Consider the following 18,785-nt stretch of genomic DNA (forward strand, 5'->3'; position numbering starts at 1 on the left):
TCAGTCTGACAGGCTAGCTGGTACAGGCCCTTTATCACTGCATCTAGAGTTTTACATTCATGCATTTTGTTGCTGGCTCAGATTTTCATTGTTCTATAACATTTGAACATATTTACATTGTGTGAAAATATCATGATGAATGGATCAAAAAGAAATGCTCCACATTTGCATTGAATAAAGTATTTTTACATTAACTTACATTAAAAGCAAAGAACGTTTTTGCTTTCTCCTATAAAAGTTGCCATTTTGGAAATGTGTTTTTTTGTACAGCAACGATTTGTTAAAATTCGATGCACATCATTTTAGCGCTGTTCTTGCACTAATTTATTGGTCATTAAGGGGCAAAAGGACACATGCTCCACCACCTGCAGGTCAGCAAAGTAATACAGTAATAATCCTAAAGGGGCCCCATGGTGGCCGCAGGGTCCTAAGCACCTGCTAATGTCACTTAATAGGCAGAGTCAGCGCTGCATGATATTGTAATAAATACAGAATGTGGCTTGGACGTTGTTGTGTTGAAAAGCATGTCCACCCCTAAAAAAGACATCTAGAGGACAGATAATGTTGCTCCACAATGTGTAAATATCTTTCAGCATAAATGGTGCCCTCACAGATATGCTAGATACCCTTGTCCCATACCATGGCAGACCCTGGCTTTTTTAACCTCACACTGGTAACAATCTGGATAATAGATTTTCTTTGGCTAGAACAACATTCATTACATCCATAAACAAAGGAAATCTGAAAATCTGAAAGGTTGACTCGTCACGTTTCCACTGTGCAAGAGTCCATTTCAGATGAGCTGTAGCCCAGAGAAGTCAGTCCAGTCAGATTTCTGGATGTTATTGATATATGGCTTCCATTGTTGACACAGTCTTAATTTGCATTTGAGGATGCAATGAATGCGATGGATGTTCTTTACTGACAACAGTTTGTGGCAGTATCTATCATACTAGCATGCCGATTTTTAATGCAGTGCTGACCGAGAGAGTGAAGGTCACAGGCACAGTTGTGGATTTTGTCTTTACATGCAGTAAATTCTCTGGATTCCCTGAATCATTTGATGATATTGTCCACTGTAGATGGTGAAATACATAAAACCTTTGCAAGCGCTTGTTGAGGAATGTTGTTTTTAAACTGTTGGATTATTCACTGCTGCACTTTTTGGCAAAGTAGTGAGCCTCAAACCATTCTTGCTCCCTTCAGGGCTGCATCATTTGTTTAAGGTGTTTTTGAACATTACACAGCTTCCTCATTTTTTCAATAGCTATCACAACCTTTTTAAAACATGATACAGGAATCAATTTGGAATGAGTGTGTATTTACAAAAACAATGATGTTGATAAAGTAAAACTTCAAATACCGTATTTTTGTTTAAATATATGTTCAAGTGGATTTGAGGATTCACACATCTCTGCCTTTGATTTTATTATTATTACTATTATTATTTTTTTTATTTATTTATTTGGAAATGAACTTCGTATATTCCAACTCTTATTTGTTCGTTACATGCTTCCAGGATTTTGCATAGCAGATCCAAAGCCATTGAGAGTCTTCCAAGACTTTTTTGTGTCTGTTAAACTGCCCTACTCAGTGAAGCGGAATGAGCAGCTAGAGGTGAAAGCTGTTGTGTACAACTACAAGCAAGAGAGTTTAGAGGTAATGCTCATAATGACAACTATGACCAAAAACTGTTAATAACTGTGTGGATGTAATATATTTTATTCATGTAGAAATCATGTAGGGCAGTGAGAGCCACAGCCTGACACATGTTGCTTTTAACTAAATCATTTTTAATAGTTTGAGAAAGATTCATATTTTTTCTGTACTTCAAATGAAAATCGAAACTTTTTTGAGCAACAATTCATTCACAAAAAAGGCATCAGAGGACATGCCATTTCTCACGCTCTACATGGGGTTATATGTACAAGAATATTGCTTTTTAACCTTTAAATAGATAAAATACCTGTTATATTTTACCCCACCAGAGTTTGCTCTGTGCCCCCTTGCACATTTAAACTAAGTACATTCAATGTATTGCTTTTATCAGCACCTGATATGATCTAATCTGCTGTTTAACTCTCCCCAAGTGACGTCTTCTCCAACAAGCGCCACTGGAGTCTTAGTCTCAGATATGTTTCCAAAGTGTAGCTGAAGTCATTTTTGTGGCCACTAAACGTGTCAGTGCTCATCTGTCATGAATAACCAACATGCTGGCACCTCTCTCCTCCAGGTGAAGGTGAAGATGCAAAAGGCTGAGGGTCTGTGCAGTGCAGGCGAAGGGGACGTGGTGCAGGAGGTCACAGTGCCGGGACAGTCTGCAGTGGCTGTTTATTTCACCGTAGTGCCTTTAATTATTGGGAAAATCGCCATCAATGTGATGGCTTACGCCTCCCCCAGCGCCCAAGACCGGATACAGAAAGAGCTCAGAGTGCTGGTACTGTAGTGGATGAGAACTTTAACTGACTGAGATTATTATTCAGAGAGATAGGACTCCAAAATTAATGATGGCATTGAATCCGAGACGGTTAAAGCAATAGTTCAGCAAAAATCAAACTTTCTCCAAATGTAGCCCATCAGCTAAGACAGTGTTGGTGTCCAAAGTTTACTTCTTGCTTGTGGTTTCTGTGACAAAAAATGGACAAATGTTCTGACAAAATTCAGACTTCAAAATGACTCTACTGGTTCTAGCTAAGTGATGTATGTTCATTTTTTTAGATAACAGTGTGTCATACAGTGTCAGAAACCACATTAGCTAGTCTATATGAGATTACTTATCAACAAACCCCGGTTTGAGGTAGGGGTGAGCAATATGGTGATATTTTATCGTTCCTGTGATAACATGATACACAATATGCTTAACTGTTGTACTGACTCCACACACCCCGTCTTGTCTCCAGGCTTTTTATTTTATTGTTCTGTTTTAAAACATTAGATTATGAAAGGTACAAATACGAACTTTTCACCTGGAAAAACTTACATAAGGTTCATAATTGGACCTTAAAACCACTGTTGTACCTTTGAAGGAACATTTACATTGTTTGTACCTTGATGAATGAAAAATGTACCTGCCCAGAACCTTTTTTTTTAACAGTGTAGATAAATGCTCCAAGAAGTCCGAGCTGCTGTCTGCTCATAACTGGGTGGGCATGTCAGATCAAATAATGATTGACAGTTGCGTCTCTCTGGCAATGTAAACACCTCGGCTTCAGTGACAGTGGTGGGCAATACCACCAACGATGCTAGAGAGGCACAGCAGGCAGGATTGGTGTGGTTCAGCCCTACACTGCTGATTTTAACTTAAACCTAGCTAGCTAACTGCTGGGCTGTGCTTCCGAAACTGAGGTCACACAAACTCCCGTTATGAGTCAGTATGATCATAATCGCAGACACTGGGGAGAAATTTCTCATGTGTCTTATTGTGCACCAAGCCTATATAGTTTGACTGCTGGGAAACACTGTGAGCCTTGGGGAGCTGGCTTGGGCTAAACTAACACTAAGATAAAGTATGAGTTGAAATGGGCCACTAGCTACCATGTTCTTTTAAATGAAGTTAATTGCTTATAGTAGTATCCTTCAACAGGTGGCTACTCCAAGTAGGAAGCAGCATCTAGCTACACTACAAACAACGGTGTAATTAACCTTTATAACAAGCACTGTTAAATTGAGAAAAGCTTAAATAACCTACTTACCTGGAGTTTTGTCTGAGACTCGGAGCAGGGGGAGATCAGTCACTTTACATGAGGAAGTGGAAGGCAAGTAGCAGACGCATATATTGCCAACTCTGATTGGTACTTTGACAGATCTGACATCACCTACACCAAATTTAGTCTTGCCCAAATCAAACTGAACTGAAGAAAACAGCTGAACAGAGTAATTTTAAAAATCTCTCAATGGAAAAGACCAACATCATTCTTTCTCATAGTAAAACACCTCAAAAAACTAGAGAAAGTGAAAGAAATGAGTAGACGGGGCTTTAAAAACACGTTTCATTGCAAAGAGCGCCTAATCAGTGCTGTTTAGTGTAGTATAGTATGAGAAATGTTGAACAATAAACATTGTATTTGTAGTTTTTGATATCAGTTTATAAATGACACTATTTTGTCTGTGTATCATGATACATGCATTGTGAAAATGTCTTTAAGCAAGGTGCGAAATACTGGGGGTCCTGGGGGGTCCACCATCTCCTAATTAATCTCTTGGATCCCCTGAATGTCTCAAAATCAAATCCCTGTAAACAAACTTATCATGAAGGTTATGCTGTTCATCAGGGAAAACAGACACTCAAATACAAATTCAGGCAAAGCTCATTATTTATCCTACCTCACAACTGGCAAACTTCTATCTTTAACATTCTCATGCAGCACTGGTCTGCCTCAGGATGGTGCTGTAGCAAATTAGCTCACTCAGTTGGTCTGTCATGGCCTGCCAACTGTAACTATGCCTGGGATACCCTTGAAAAACATTACAATATGCTGTAGCACATTTGTAAATGTGAAAACAAGAGTTTGGTGGTAAGAGTGAATTGTAACTCAATTCTCAAACCAAAGACACAAGCTAGCACCAGAGCTGCTAAGGGGAGTAAGCTAGCCATTAGCCAACACTGGTGTAGCCAGCCAAAATGGGACCCCAAACATCTTTACGTCTTTAAGTATCATGATGTACAATTTTTTCCATATTGCTCACCCCCAAAGTTTGATGCAAGTGTGCAATGACTTAGTCAGCACGTTTGCATGATGCTAATTGATGGAATATAAGCTTCCATTGGTTGTTAGCTACATTAGCCTCTCGGCTCCAGTGCAAAGCTAAAGAATCAAACTTCAGGAAACATCTTAGTTAATCCACTACATTTGATGAAATGCAGTGAATATGATTTTTCAACAAACTATTGCTTTAATTCCAACTTAATATGGATGATTGAACACCTAAATAATTCAAAAGCATATTTTAACATCTAACTGACAAAACTGTGGCTTATCTGTGTTTTTGATTCCTACATGTAGGGCGAAGGCGAACTGGTTTCTATCCAAACAGAGCGCAACATTGATTCAAGGAGTAAGACATACTGTAGCTAACTAAGAAACCACAGTGTTCAAAGGTATCTGGAGGTTAATAATGTTAGTAAACTGCTGATTCTCTACAGGTGACAAGAAACTGGAATTTGACATTCCAGCCCCTGAAGATGAGGTACCGGGACAGGATTCCACCACCTTAATAAGCTTTAAAGGTGAGTAGCTCTGTTAGAAAAATACATATATTGTGTTAGATGCATGGATAAAGAGAGATCAAATCTGTTTTGGCTGGATACATGCATAATGTATATACTGCGAAGGAGGATTGGGGTAGAAAGCAACTTCAGAAGCCACAATTAAATATTTAAATATATATATATCAGTATGTGCAGCGATGTTTCGTCTGTTCATTTGAGATATAAACTGAATGAACCTTACCTATTTTATTAAAATCACCTAACTGGTGTACAACTAGAGTGTTTTTACACTGCACTTTTAAAAAAAGATCTGAATCAAATCCAAACAGGAACCAATGGGACTTGGGGTTCTAGATCTGAGACAGTCATTGATGGCATTGAAAACTGGCTCATGCATGGACCAATCACATTCACAGTCATTTGGCTGAATATGAACAGTCATATAAATAATCATGGTTAACAATTTAAATGTTGGCCATTTTATGTTACTGTCAAGCGTCTGAACTGGATAATTAGCCATCTTGCTTGCTGGGTAGCTTAACTTTTTAGATAACAACAAAAAAAAAAAACAACATGTACAACATGAAACATGAAACATGTCAAGCAAAGCTTCCAATTTTCCTTTTTTTCTTGTGAAACCATGAGCAAAAACACTTCCTCTGTGGCTGCTAGCACAAATGCTAATAACATTAGCATTACGTACTTAACTTGCTGACACCACTCTTTACACAGTGATCATTAAAAATATCTATTTACAAGTCAACATACTATTCAAGATTACATTCTGCTGCACGTACTGGTGATTGCTGACTAACTTCACCTGCTACAGTAAAGAACTCGCGACAAGGTCATTTTGTGTTGCCAAATATGGGAATATATGATTGTGAAACCTAAAGACTGTAGAAAATAATCATAATGCCTGCATCTGGTCATTGTTCTATGGTTACGTTTTTTCAGATTTTTGTGTTTTTGTGTCATGTTATCCTTGCTTAACCAATCAACATTGCTTCTAGACCAGGGGTCGGCAACATGTGGATCCAGAGCTGCTTCCGGCTCTTTACTGCCCTGTTGTGGCTCCACAGCTAATAGATTTTTATGTAAAAATAAAATAATCCTCCTTTGCAGTAAAATAAAGCTCTGCTGGTTGTTCTAACACAGTTTTAACAATAAATGGACGGATTAAACACTGGAGTTAATGTATAACTGCTAATTCATGCTTTAACCTTGTAGGTTGACGCACAGACTGCTGGTCACCATAGCAACACAGACAACAATTTCGCCTAGCTAGTAGCTAATGAAAAAGCAAAGAGAGAGATTTAAGATGAACATCTACAATTTGGAGATGAATTGACGTATTTCCATTTATTAGCACCCCAGCTGATACATTTAATCTGCAGCAAGAAACTATCAAAGACTAAAAAGTTGCGAAGCTGAAGTCAGCTTGTCATTCGCCGGCTTCCACCTTAAATGGTGCAGTGGTTACTTTCTGATGCCTCAGGCATCATTTAAGGTGGAACGGGACTATAGCCTCGTAAAAAGTTGCATGTTAAGATATATTTTACAAGAAACTATTATACTTTTGTGGAAAAGATTCCTGCAGGAGATGCGAGAAACGTGGCTATAGCTAAGTTGAAGCTTAACCCTTTAATGTCCTCACCAAGAAAAAAGCAATGGGCTTTCATATTTTGTATTTTTTATTTGTTTGGTGCAATAATAAAAACAATTGGTGCTTTTTTTTTCGTTTTTTTGACCCCACAATTTTAAAAATATTCATGTCTACCAAACGGTTGAGATGGCACTTTGTGGCACATATAGTGACTCAAAATGTGCTCTACCAAATGGTTGAGCAGAACATTAAAGGGTTAAAGCAGAGCAAAGTAAGTCTGCGTTTTTGTTTACATTTTTTAGTCTACACTAGTACATTAGCACATACTGAGACATATTCACAGCCAAGATGGTAAAATATTACTTAATAAATGGACATAAAATGTTCCAGGTGGAGTGATGGGGGAATCAGTAGATAACTGCCTGAACTTGGAGGGAGTGGACAGCCTCATCCAGCTGCCCACAGGCTGTGCAGAACAGACAATGGTGAAGATGTCTCCTGCTATTCATGCCATGAAGTACCTGGATGCCACCCACCAGTGGCTGTTCCTGAAAGCTGAACGCAGGGAAGAGGCTCAAGCCATGATCCAAACTGGTGGGTCAGAAACAGAGCATGTGTTTAAATAAATGTGTTAAATAATCTGTTAGCACTGAGGTGTCTCTCAGAAATTAAGGTTCCTTTATATAACAGGATATAACCGGGTTCTCACCTACAAGAAAGAAGATGGATCCTATGGGGCCTTCCTGAAAACACCCAGCAGCAACTGGTGATTCATTTTCCTTAATTTAATTAGTGGAATATGCATTGAGAGTAAGAATGTCATTGCAGTGACTTCCAGAAATAATGGCAGCCTTGATAAGTCTAAACCAAAGCATACCTCTAAATACACAAACATCGACTCACTAACAACAGAATTAAGTGTCTGCAGTAGCCATAGCTGTCCAAGTCCAGTGAGCTGAAGGAAAGGACAATGAACTCACAGATCAGATCACTTTCATTTGTCATACTCCTTCATCCAGTATTATAACAGATGACTCAGTGTTGTTTTCTTGGGAAAAGTATGGTGCACACAGTATTTGTGTTCACTAAATTGTTTGAAGACAATATTTTCATTACTCTGAAGGTTTTCCTTAAGGAGAAAAAGCCAAGATGGTCATTTTTTTTCTTTTCTTTTTTTTGGCTGTAGTCTGGGTTGAAAGCTCTTCAGTAACTATTTTTCAACTCCCAAAGTCAACATGGCAGAATGATCTCTGTTCTATAGGGGAGGTGATAACAATTCTCAGGGAAACAAAGACAAAGGAGACTCCAGGGCCTGATGACATTCCCTCATGGCTCTTGATGGAATGTGCAGAGGATTTGGCTCAGATCATTACTCATCTGTTTAATCAGTCTTTTTCTGAAGGACTGTGTGGGAAAGTCCTAATGTTGTTTGAATTCCCAAAGAACAAGGAGCAGATCAGCCTGAACACCACAGTTGAATTGTCTTAACAAGTATAGCTGGCAAATTACTTGGAAAATGTATGCTTAAAATACATGCCGTCTTGTTATTTTGGTGGTTATGGATCAATATACCTATCAAAAGAAATCTTCAAACACAGTGGCCTTGGTGAAAGCCAATCATTCTTGGCTTATTACATTGGATGAGAGAGGTGGTAAAGTGGTCAAAAGTCTGTTGCTGGACATGAATAAAGCTTTTGATCAAGTTAATCACGCTACTCTGATGCTTCAGTTTTGCGAGCTCGTTGAGAAACCCTGTGATATAGCATGGCCCGAGCTACCTTCAAGGTAGGAGGCAGCTTGCGGTTACCTTGCTGGTAAGGAGGTGCATGTAGTTTCAAATGCCTATTATTTGGGATGGTTTGTTGACTACACACTTTTCTCATTTATTCCAGGTTCAGGCCAAGGTCAGAAAGGCAGCTAAGCCACTTTATCTATTACACGTATTGGCAAGAACCCATATGTCAGTGAAAGATCTCTTGGTTTACTTTGCTCTCATTAGATTAGCCTCAGAGCATGGTCATATTCTATAGGGTTGGGTGTTCCAAAGCTCAACAAGAACAGCTTGAATGGGTGCAAAACAGGTCCCTTAAAAAAATCTCAAGAAAAGAAACATGCTCACTTCTACCAGTTCAGTCGCTGAAAGAATGAAGAGATAAAGCTGCCTTTTCTCTTTTGAGAGAGATGATGAACCCACAACATGCAATACATGATATGGTTCTCTCCACCAGACAAAACTTGGTCAACAAGTAGCAGTTTGGCCCTCTTTTTGCCACCTGCAACAGTTCTTTCTGCACAAAGCTATTAATGCTTTATGTCATGTTTAATGAATTTTGCATAGAATGTATTTCAATTTTCTGTCTGGGAAACTCTTCTAAAGTAAACGAAAGATCAGGCTGATGAAAAAATTCGGAGAAAGTTGTACCTCGCTTAGTTCTGCCAACTTTTCAGGTCAGAGTCCCTGGTAGAATCTGTAACACTTGTGCTAACAGAGTAAAGTTCAATAGCACAAAGGAAAAGAAGCACACATGTTTGAAACATTTTGTATTCAAAAATAAACTGGCTTTAGAAGATGTTAAGAGCAGAGATACATGCTTGAAAACTGACAAAAGGTGAATGATGGCCAATTTAAAGCAAAAAATGGATTCTGGAAGCCAAATCTACATTAATCAAATCATTTAGTCACTCCCTCTGTTGCAGGAGGTTTTAGCAACAGAAGCTACCCCTTTGGATGGACTAATGCCAAAGCTCACAGTGGAGCTAGTCATCTTTTACATAAAGTCTTTCAGAAAACTTTAATGAAACAGTTACCTTAAAGCCAGTGTAAGTCTGCCTGTTAATAGTTTTGAACTGTGAGTTTGGTCTTCCACAGAGTTTAATCCAAAACTTTTCCAGCTTTAGGAATGAATTAGAAACAGCACCACTCTCCAGAGGATCAGAATAGCATTGTCAGGCATTGCAGGTTCCTCAGTAACACCTTTCTTAGTCTTAATAATTCTGAGTAATTTACTGCCACCACTGATCTCACTGCAAGTTTGTTTTGAGCAATTTTCCACATTTTTTGGGGAATATTTTTTTAAAGGTGCAATTCATTTGGCAGGGTACTGTATAATTTTTGACATCCAAAGGTCTAATTCCTGGATGACCATTGATTGCTCCCACCAGGTTAACTGCCTTTATTGCAAAGGAGCTGACACAGTCAAGGGAAATAATCGAAGTGAGAGAACTGTATGTTCAGGAAGCCATGGCCTATCTGATGTCCAAGCAGAAAGCCAGTGGAGCATGGGATGACCCAAATCCACTCTATGACAAAAGAATGAAGGTGGGAGATCACCATAAACCAATGCACGATTATGTTTTTCTCTAAAATATTCATAAAACAAGCTTTTAAAATGTGTGTTCTCAGGGTGGAGTTGGACAGGCTGAAGACGACGCACCCTTGACTGCGTTCATCCTCCTATCAATGAAACATGCTATGCAAGTGTACGAGTTGGGAACAGACACAGAACTGGTATAAAATCAGGATATTACACAGTTTATTCACAATTCTTCATATCCTGCTCTTTCACTGGTGTGGCACAAAGATCTTCTACTGTAATATGAATTTTCCAGATCTCTTGCACCCTTATAAGGTACGCATTAACACTGTCTATCTTTCTCTTTCAGAGAGTGGCCATGGAAAAGGCTACGTCCTATCTGATCCAGAATTTGCCTAGACTGCAGAGTCCTTATGCTGTGGCCATTACAGCATATGCCCTGTCTCTAAATGATCCTCAAAGCTCAGAAGCCAAGGCAGCTCACAGGAAGCTGATGGAGATGGCCACATGTGATACCAGTTACGGCTACTGCCCCTTGCGCTTTGCCAAATGATGCAATAACCTGTTTCTTTTTGGTCTCTTTTCATGTCATTTGAATGACTCTTGACTTTTAAAGATTATACCAGCATTGCTCAACTCCTGTCCTATTAGCTACCTAGAGGTTGCTTGACTCTTCATTTTTACTAGTTGACTAGTCATTCGAAATCAGTGGACTAGTTTTCATCACCATACCCCCCCTCCCCAAAAAGTTCCAGAGGTCGGTAAAAGGTATTTTGCTAATAGGGGCTGGTTCTAGAGGCAGAAGCTGAAGACCATATTGTTGTATTTCAGTAAGTTTTGCCTCAGACACTCTACAGAGTTATACAGAGTGTCTGATGTAAACTGCACGCTGAAATCATCACAAGCTCTCAGAAACTTACCTCCAATGGAGAATTTAAACTCGCTCTGGACATCCACACTTCTGTGAACCAGCTTCATCAGTCTGAAATGACTGTTTATCAGGCTTATGCTAAGAGCAAACAGTTGCATCTCTATATATGCGCCATCAGAGTGAGATATATATTCATCCTATCCCGTTTTAGTAAGTTGTTCCTGATTTATTATTATTATTATTATTATTATTATTATTATAGTTATTATTTTAAACCATCTGTGATTGCTGTGCGTTTGCCAGCCACTATTCCACTTTATCTAGCGCTAGTTAGTTTTGGTCATGGGGATATGACGCCAAGCGTTCTGTGATTGGTCAGTTTACGTGTCAGTTAAACATTGGTCAAAATTGGTCAATTTACATGTCAGTTTTCTGGAATTTGTATTTTTTCTTTTATGTTTCATTTACATATTTATTTCACCATCTGCACTGTTAAAGTTACCACTGTAAGTAAGCCAAATCACATTCCTTTCCAACTGGTGGTCACTTTGATGGTGTGCCACTAAAAGCAAATTTAGCAACTTTAGGTGTCCAAAGTGAATGTGTTTACAGACCTGTAGTCCATTTCTGAGGCCCGAACAGCTTTTAACTTAACCTCTTAACATTCCTGGTTTATAACTTAGAAAGGCTTGTTATTCAGTAACTACATGGACTTCAGTGCAAACTTACAGGGCTATTCTTAGATTAAACAAGTGTGTAATAGAACTTTGGGCCTGCCGGTGGGACCATGGCTTGTAAAGGCGTTAAATAAAAACAAGTAACAATCATTTACATTTTGAATACATTAGTTGTTTTTCATCCATTATATCTCTGAAGCCATATTTATCAAACTGTAGTGACATTTAAGATTTTGTGATGCACTGAATCATTTCCAAAAGAATCGTAATTATGAGATCACAGATTCAGACCCCTTCTTCAGCTTGATCAGGGGTGTTACATTAGGAAAAGCTCTAAACTGTCCACTGCAGATGGACTACAGGACTGGAGTTGGGACAGTGGATTATGCCTTACAGTCTGCTATTTGCTTCTATTGTGTTTACCCTGGGTAAAATCTTTGTAAAACCAGCATTACTAAATCCTGTTTTCTTCTCCAATCAGAGCGGTGTTTCTGGAATGTGAGAGGGACGGTGGAGGGTGTGGACAGTAAAGCAGACGCTATCTCTATAGAGACCACAGCCTATGGCCTGCTGCATGCTCTGAATATGCAGGACAAGGCCAAAGCTCTACGCATTGCTACCTGGCTGACTGAACAGCGCAAGTACGGAGGCGGATTCCGCTCCACACAGGTATTCTATAGCTGCAAACCAACTGAGAGGTCCCCATCACCTAATCCCTTAAACTCTGGTGGATCTGTACTTTAATTTCTCATGATTACATACATTACATATTAGTTTTATAGTAGTTACTCAGTTATTAATAGTAATGTCTGTGTAATAAGACTTTACATGAACAGGGCTGTCTTGATTACACAATGTGACTCTAATTAAAACAATTAAGTGCTTAGTGTATTTATGATCTTCCTTATCTGTTTCCAATGAAACATTTTAAAGGTTTGACAGGAAATGTATGGTTTATTATTATTCATTTAAGTCAATCTTTTGGCCTTTAAAAACAACAAAACACAAAAACAATTTGGTTAATTGTCAAAATTCTTGGTAGATTAGACTCAGTTACTAATAAAATTGACAATAACATCCTTATGGATTAATAACTGTATAATAAGCCTAGAGTTTAAGGGATTCAAGTATATCATACCTATAGATTAAATGTAATTTTGGCCTGTGGAAGTGATTACTTCTGATTTAAATTGCTTCTTTGCCTCATTTACTTTACCTAACTCCATGTCCTCTGTTCCTTAGGATACGGTCGTAGCCCTTGAGGCTCTGTCCAAATTCAGCATACAGAACAATGACGTGGAAGATTTGGACCTGACAGTAGAAATGTGTCTGAACGATAAGCGAACACAGAACCTGCATTTAACCAAGAATAACGCACTGACCCTATCAGCCATTCAGGTGAGATGAACATCCAGTTCTGTATTTTGGGAACTAAAAGGAAATATAGAACACTCTCTGCAGAGGTACACAGACTGTCTGATGTAAACTGCACGCCAACATCACCATAGCTCTAAGAATCTCAACTGAGAGCTGAGAATTTAAACTGGCACTGCCTATTAGTATTCTCTCAATCTGGCTTTATCAGTGCAAAGCAACTGTTAATCATGCTAAATGCAGGTAGATATATAGGAGTTGCCTCTCTATAGATCAGCCTTTCAGAGTAGTTGCTGAACCAGAACATTCATGCTATCACATCTTAAGAGGCTATTCCTAAATTCTGTACAAGGAATACCACACTAAACTTTCTGTGACTGGTCGATTTGCATGTCAATCACTCTTTTCCATCTAAGGCTGGACCTACACTACACTTTTAAAATCTTTAAAGATTTCGTTTGTGTCTTTTTGTCGTGTGGGAGCTCACACAAGAGGTCAGGGCAAAGAGAAAGTATACAGAATGAGTTTGGGCTACAAATAAGAACTCAAACCCCCAGATCTCCTCAGAGATCACGTGACACAAACAGAGCTGAACTTAGTGGACCTATTTGTGCTTTTATGCGTAGCAAAAGCGCAAATTGGGGATTAATATGTGGTGAGAAGTGTTGATACAGTGAGAGCTGGAGAACTGTTTCACTACAAACTGGCATCTGAGCTGAACCTGTAAAGAGAGTGACTTGACCTTTGGATCCATACATTACAAACATGCTATCGGCTCTTATTTGCTTGTGTTTTACGCACAGCTCCTCTGTCTCCGCTCCGCTGTTCATGTGGTGTCCGTGCACATCTCTGCCTGTTTCTCCACTCTTCTAGCTCTCTGATTGGCTGTTGTGTGAATAACTCATTGAGTAAATCTTTGACCTTCTTACACTACAGGACTCGTGAATGTTATCGGTCATAAATATCATAATAATGGAGGGCCTCTGATCACTCCAGAGTTTGATCGGAGGGCGAAAGATTCACTCGTTTCTCCTCTTACACTACCAGATCATCTACGCCGTCAGTCGCTTCTGATTGAGCTCCCAACCTGGAAAATCACTTCAGGTTGTGAAAATTTGTCGTAAAGGGCAAAACCTCAAAACCTACCTGGTCTGTATTTCATCCCACACTTACAAAGTACTTTATAAAGTACTTTGGTTTAGCAGAAAAACTGATTTCTGTACTCTCCTCCAGCCTGTTGCCCACTGCGCCAACTAGTGGAATTATTAGTTGACTAGTTTATGCAACCCCTAACATGCACTGCATAACTTAGTGTTTTTCCTGCACTAGTGACACATCAGTAGCTAACAGGGATGTCGAGATGCATCATGATGCATCAGACTGAAAGGGCAAATTGTAAACATTTGTGCAAAATATGTGAACCCTTTGTATTATACCTGTATTTATCCATAAAGTGGTTTTAAAATATGCTCTGGGCTTAATCCAAGCTACAATAAAGAACAAAAACAATCTGTTTAAACTAATAACACACAATATAATGTATCATTCTTGTTTATATAAATACATCATTAAACATTTATAGTGCAGGTTGGGATTATGACTTCAACAAAAGCTAACTGGAGTCAGGAGTTAGCAGAACCTGGAGTCCAATCAATGAAATGAGATTGGAGTTGTGGGTTAGAGCTACCTGTAAAAACCACTCAAACATTTAGAACTGGCAATGCCCAAGAAACATTTACTGCCGTGAATCACCCCTCACAAAAAAGAGATCGCAGAAGATCTACATTCAAAAATGTTTTATTTGCATGAAGCTGAGAGCAGGTTTGACCTGTTATTAAATCCAATTTCTTTTTACCACCAGCACTGTGAATATTAAATTGGTGTGCACAATAAAGACATGAAAGATTTGTGTTATTAGCTTTAGCACATTGTGTTTGTCTATATATTTTACGTAGATGAAGAACAGATCTCCATTTATGACCAATTAATGCAGAAAACTGCGTTCCAAAAAGGCTCAAATACTTTTTCTTGCCAACTTTTTTTGTTTAATTTTTGCTAAACAACGTGACCAAAGAAATCAATTTTGCTGTTTTACTAATGCAGAAATAAAAACTCTTCTCCTAGGTCAAAGACGTAGGCAAAGTGGCGTTCGACATAAAGGGACGAGGAAAGGGGACGTTGACAGTGAGTGCTCCTCTAAACACACATTCATTCTTGACCACAAACATGACAGAACACTTTCTCATCCATGGCTTTGTACTTTTAACAGATCGTGCAAACGTACAGGTCCCTCAAAAAGGACGAGTCGCACTGTGACCATTTCCACCTTAGTGTTGAAGTGGAAGGGGAGCTTGTGCTCAGTAAGTGCCTACTGTGCGGAAAATCACTTTTCACTGTGTGAATGCAGGGTTTACATTAACTGAACCTGAAACTTACTTGATATAGTGGAAGCTCTTAAGTGAACTGGAGATTTCCACTAGTTAGGTTGCTTCTCATTGATTTAACCATAGGTCTTCTGCGAGCACTGTTCAGCATAGTGTTCCGAAGGTGTCGCTTTGAAAGCCACTTAAAAGCTATATTTGCATGAGAGTGCTACAATCACAGATTCTACCAGAGCAACAAACAGTGAACTGCAGCTTCATCCTGGAACTATTACAGATGGTTCAAATGGTCGAACCACAAAAATTCTTCAACAGTACAAAAAAATGGTTAATAATTGATCGTGTTACTTTGACAGCACTAAAATAAACGCAAATTATTTTGGTCAAAATCATGTCATCAGTGGTTCATCATTATGTTTTAACTTATTTCAATGTATTTTTCAATTACAATGTACACCGATCAGTCATGACATTATGACCACCTCCTTGTTTCTATGCTCATTGTCCATTTTATCAGCTCCACTTACTATATAGGTGCACTTTGTAGTTCTGCAGTTACAGACTGTAGTCCATCTGTTTCTCTGCACACTTTGTTAGCCCCCTTTTACCCTGTTCTTCAGTGGTCAGGACCTCCATGGACCCTCACAAAGTAGGTACTATTTGGGTGGTGGATCATTCTCAGCACTGCAGTAACACTGACGTGGTGGTGGTGTGTTAGTGTGTGTTGTGCTGGTACCTTGTCAGTCCACCTTGTAGATGTAAAGTCAGAGACGATAGCTCATCTGCTGACGCACAGTTTATGTTGGTCATCCTTTAGTCCTTCATCAGTGGTCACAGGACGCTGCCCACAGGACACTGTTGGCTGGATATTTTTTGTTGGTGGACTATTCTCAGTCCAGCAGTGACACTGAGGTGTTTAAAAACTCCAGCAGCTCTGCTGTGTCTGATCCACTCAGACCAGCGCAACACACACTAACACACCACCACCACGTCAGTGTCACTGCAGTGCTGAGAGTGATCCACCACCCAAATAGTACCTGCGAGGGTCCATTCACATATTCATCAGTTTACCAATTATTACTAAAAACTATTCATTATCCTGTGATTTTGGCTAAAAATGAAAATTCAATTTCCATTTTAATTTTCCATTTTGCATACTAGTACTGACGTTTCATTTATGCAGAGATTTAGATGCTTTATGAGTAGTTTTATTTAAATTAAAATGTATTTCCAGAACTGTATAGTTTTGTTTCATCTGATTACAATAGTAGTGTTAAAATGATCGTTCAAGTGTATTTTACCTCATAGGCATTTGACTTAATTATGTATTTGACATTCTTTGATAATGCAATTGTTTTCTTTGATAATGCAATTCCAAATGTATTATTAGAGAGTGTAAACATTGAGCCCAACATTGCATTACATGAGTGGAAAATCGAAATTCAAACCTACAAATAAACTGCCATTGTGCATGTTACATTTTCACTGCAAGTTTGTTACTGATATGCTTCCCTAATCAAGACTTTAAACTTGAGCACTTCTGCAGAAAGCCCTGATGAGGATGAAGAGCAGCTGGATGATTATTACAACTACGACACTGATGAGGGGTTAGAGAGAAGAGAGGAACCCATGAGCCGAGAGGACTGGTTTGACCTCCGCACTCGCAGAAAGAGACACGCCCCGGAGCAGCCCAAGAAAGAAAGCACTCTGGTTTACACAGTCTGTGCGGGGTAAGCATGCTCCCATCTGCAACAGATTGCTCAGCCCCATAGGATTAGCAACGATTCAAATGCTTGAAATTTAATCATTGTTCCACACACACTGACCCTACAGGCTGAAAAATGGAAATTCCAGTGGCATGGTCGTAGTGGACATCTCACTCCTGAGTGGACTCACACCAAACATCCAAGACTTGGAAGATGTATGTTAATCATAGTAATTATTTCTCATTATTTGGTGTATGTTAGCGCGTGATAGGGCATTTGAACCAGTGTTCTAATGAACTGTATATTTTCACCTCATAAATCAATGTTCTAATGAAAGTTTGTTTGTTCTGTAGAATGTAAAGGGCACCGAGAGGTACATTGATCATTATGATTTCCACCACAACAAAGTATTTCTCTACTTTCATAAGGTAATGCGAACATTTATGACTATGTCTGTATGTGTGGTTATATGTATGTATTGTCTCTACTGTTATTTTTATGCTTTTTTCTCTTGTAGAATTTCTATAAATGATTTTAAAAATGCCAGAATTTTTCTTTTTTAAAGTTACTCTTTTATTTATATGCTTTTTACTCTTGTAGAATTTCTATAAATTCTATAAAACTGCCAGAATTTTTTTAAGCTACTCTTTCATTTTTATGTTTTCCTTTTGTAGATTTTCTATGAATTCTATAAAACTGCCAGAATTTTTTTCTTTTTTAAGCTTCTTTCATTTTTATGCTATTTCTCTTTGTATAATTTCTATCAATTCTATAAAACTGCCAGATTTATTTTCTTTTTTTAAGCTACTTTTTCATTGTTTTGCTATTTTTCTTTTTGTAAGCTACTTCCATTTTGTCTAATTAAATCAAATGAAATCTTTGTAATTGTTTAATTTTGTGGATGCATTTTTACCCTTTTAGGATTTGAAGCAAAATTACCTATTTTTTTTTTCCCCCTGACCTGTTATAGGTAGTTTACCTGGGGGTGTGGACCAAAACAAAGCCCTAAAGACTCCACACACCCTGCAGAAGATGAAGTGTTAAATTATTTTCCCTTAGAAAACCAACACTAGGGGTGCACTAACTTTTGCATACGGCTGTAACGGTAATCCCGTGTTACGTCTTATGGTTCTTCTCGACAGCTCACTGAAGAGAGGGACTGTCTCCGGTTCCGTGTAGAGCAGATCGTTCCTGTCGGACTCGTTCAGCCAGCAGCTGCAGTTGTTTATGACTATTACAGTCCAGGTAATTGGTCAGTACAGCACTTAGCTGAGGCCTCTGCTTAACAGCAATACATACATGTTCATTCATCCACTCTGTTGGGTTTACAGACAGGAGGTGCAGCATATTCTACACTGCGCCCAAGAGCAGCCCCATGCTGTCCAAACTGTGTGAGGCAGACGTGTGTACATGTGCTGAGGGTGAGTATGGTGTCCATCTGCGCCGTAAACAACATGAGAGCAAATGTCTAACACAAGAAAATGAACAATGAAAAACTTCACAATTTAGTCCTAACAAAGAATAGGGCATAAGTTTGTGGTCCATATTTCATGCCGAACTGTATGCACTTCTTTTCCTACGTATGATGCATTTCAGGCTATTTGCTACACTCTTAAAAAAGATGGTTCTTCAAGGGTTCTTTATTGA

The 18,785-nt window shown here is 38.7% G+C and overlaps 1 protein-coding gene across 1 annotated transcript in view; it reads left to right on the forward strand.

Annotated features, from left to right (window-relative positions):
* Positions 1 to 18,785, forward strand: part of c4 (complement component 4) — a 40,579-nt gene that overhangs the window by 17,758 nt on the left and 4,036 nt on the right. Inside the window, exons 20-37 of the mRNA XM_036565027.1 lie at positions 1,520 to 1,659; positions 2,234 to 2,437; positions 5,004 to 5,055; positions 5,144 to 5,227; positions 7,206 to 7,409; positions 7,506 to 7,581; positions 9,978 to 10,134; positions 10,219 to 10,323; positions 10,479 to 10,647; positions 12,159 to 12,346; positions 12,920 to 13,075; positions 15,176 to 15,235; positions 15,321 to 15,411; positions 16,979 to 17,162; positions 17,266 to 17,353; positions 17,492 to 17,566; positions 18,281 to 18,383; positions 18,470 to 18,559. Coding sequence (XP_036420920.1) covers positions 1,520 to 1,659; positions 2,234 to 2,437; positions 5,004 to 5,055; positions 5,144 to 5,227; positions 7,206 to 7,409; positions 7,506 to 7,581; positions 9,978 to 10,134; positions 10,219 to 10,323; positions 10,479 to 10,647; positions 12,159 to 12,346; positions 12,920 to 13,075; positions 15,176 to 15,235; positions 15,321 to 15,411; positions 16,979 to 17,162; positions 17,266 to 17,353; positions 17,492 to 17,566; positions 18,281 to 18,383; positions 18,470 to 18,559 — 2,226 coding nt within the window. The remainder of the gene's footprint in view (positions 1 to 1,519; positions 1,660 to 2,233; positions 2,438 to 5,003; positions 5,056 to 5,143; positions 5,228 to 7,205; positions 7,410 to 7,505; positions 7,582 to 9,977; positions 10,135 to 10,218; positions 10,324 to 10,478; positions 10,648 to 12,158; positions 12,347 to 12,919; positions 13,076 to 15,175; positions 15,236 to 15,320; positions 15,412 to 16,978; positions 17,163 to 17,265; positions 17,354 to 17,491; positions 17,567 to 18,280; positions 18,384 to 18,469; positions 18,560 to 18,785) is intronic.

Source organism: Colossoma macropomum, unplaced genomic scaffold, assembly GCF_904425465.1.
Source record: "Colossoma macropomum unplaced genomic scaffold, Colossoma_macropomum, whole genome shotgun sequence".
Taxonomy (NCBI): Eukaryota; Metazoa; Chordata; class Actinopteri; order Characiformes; family Serrasalmidae; genus Colossoma; species Colossoma macropomum.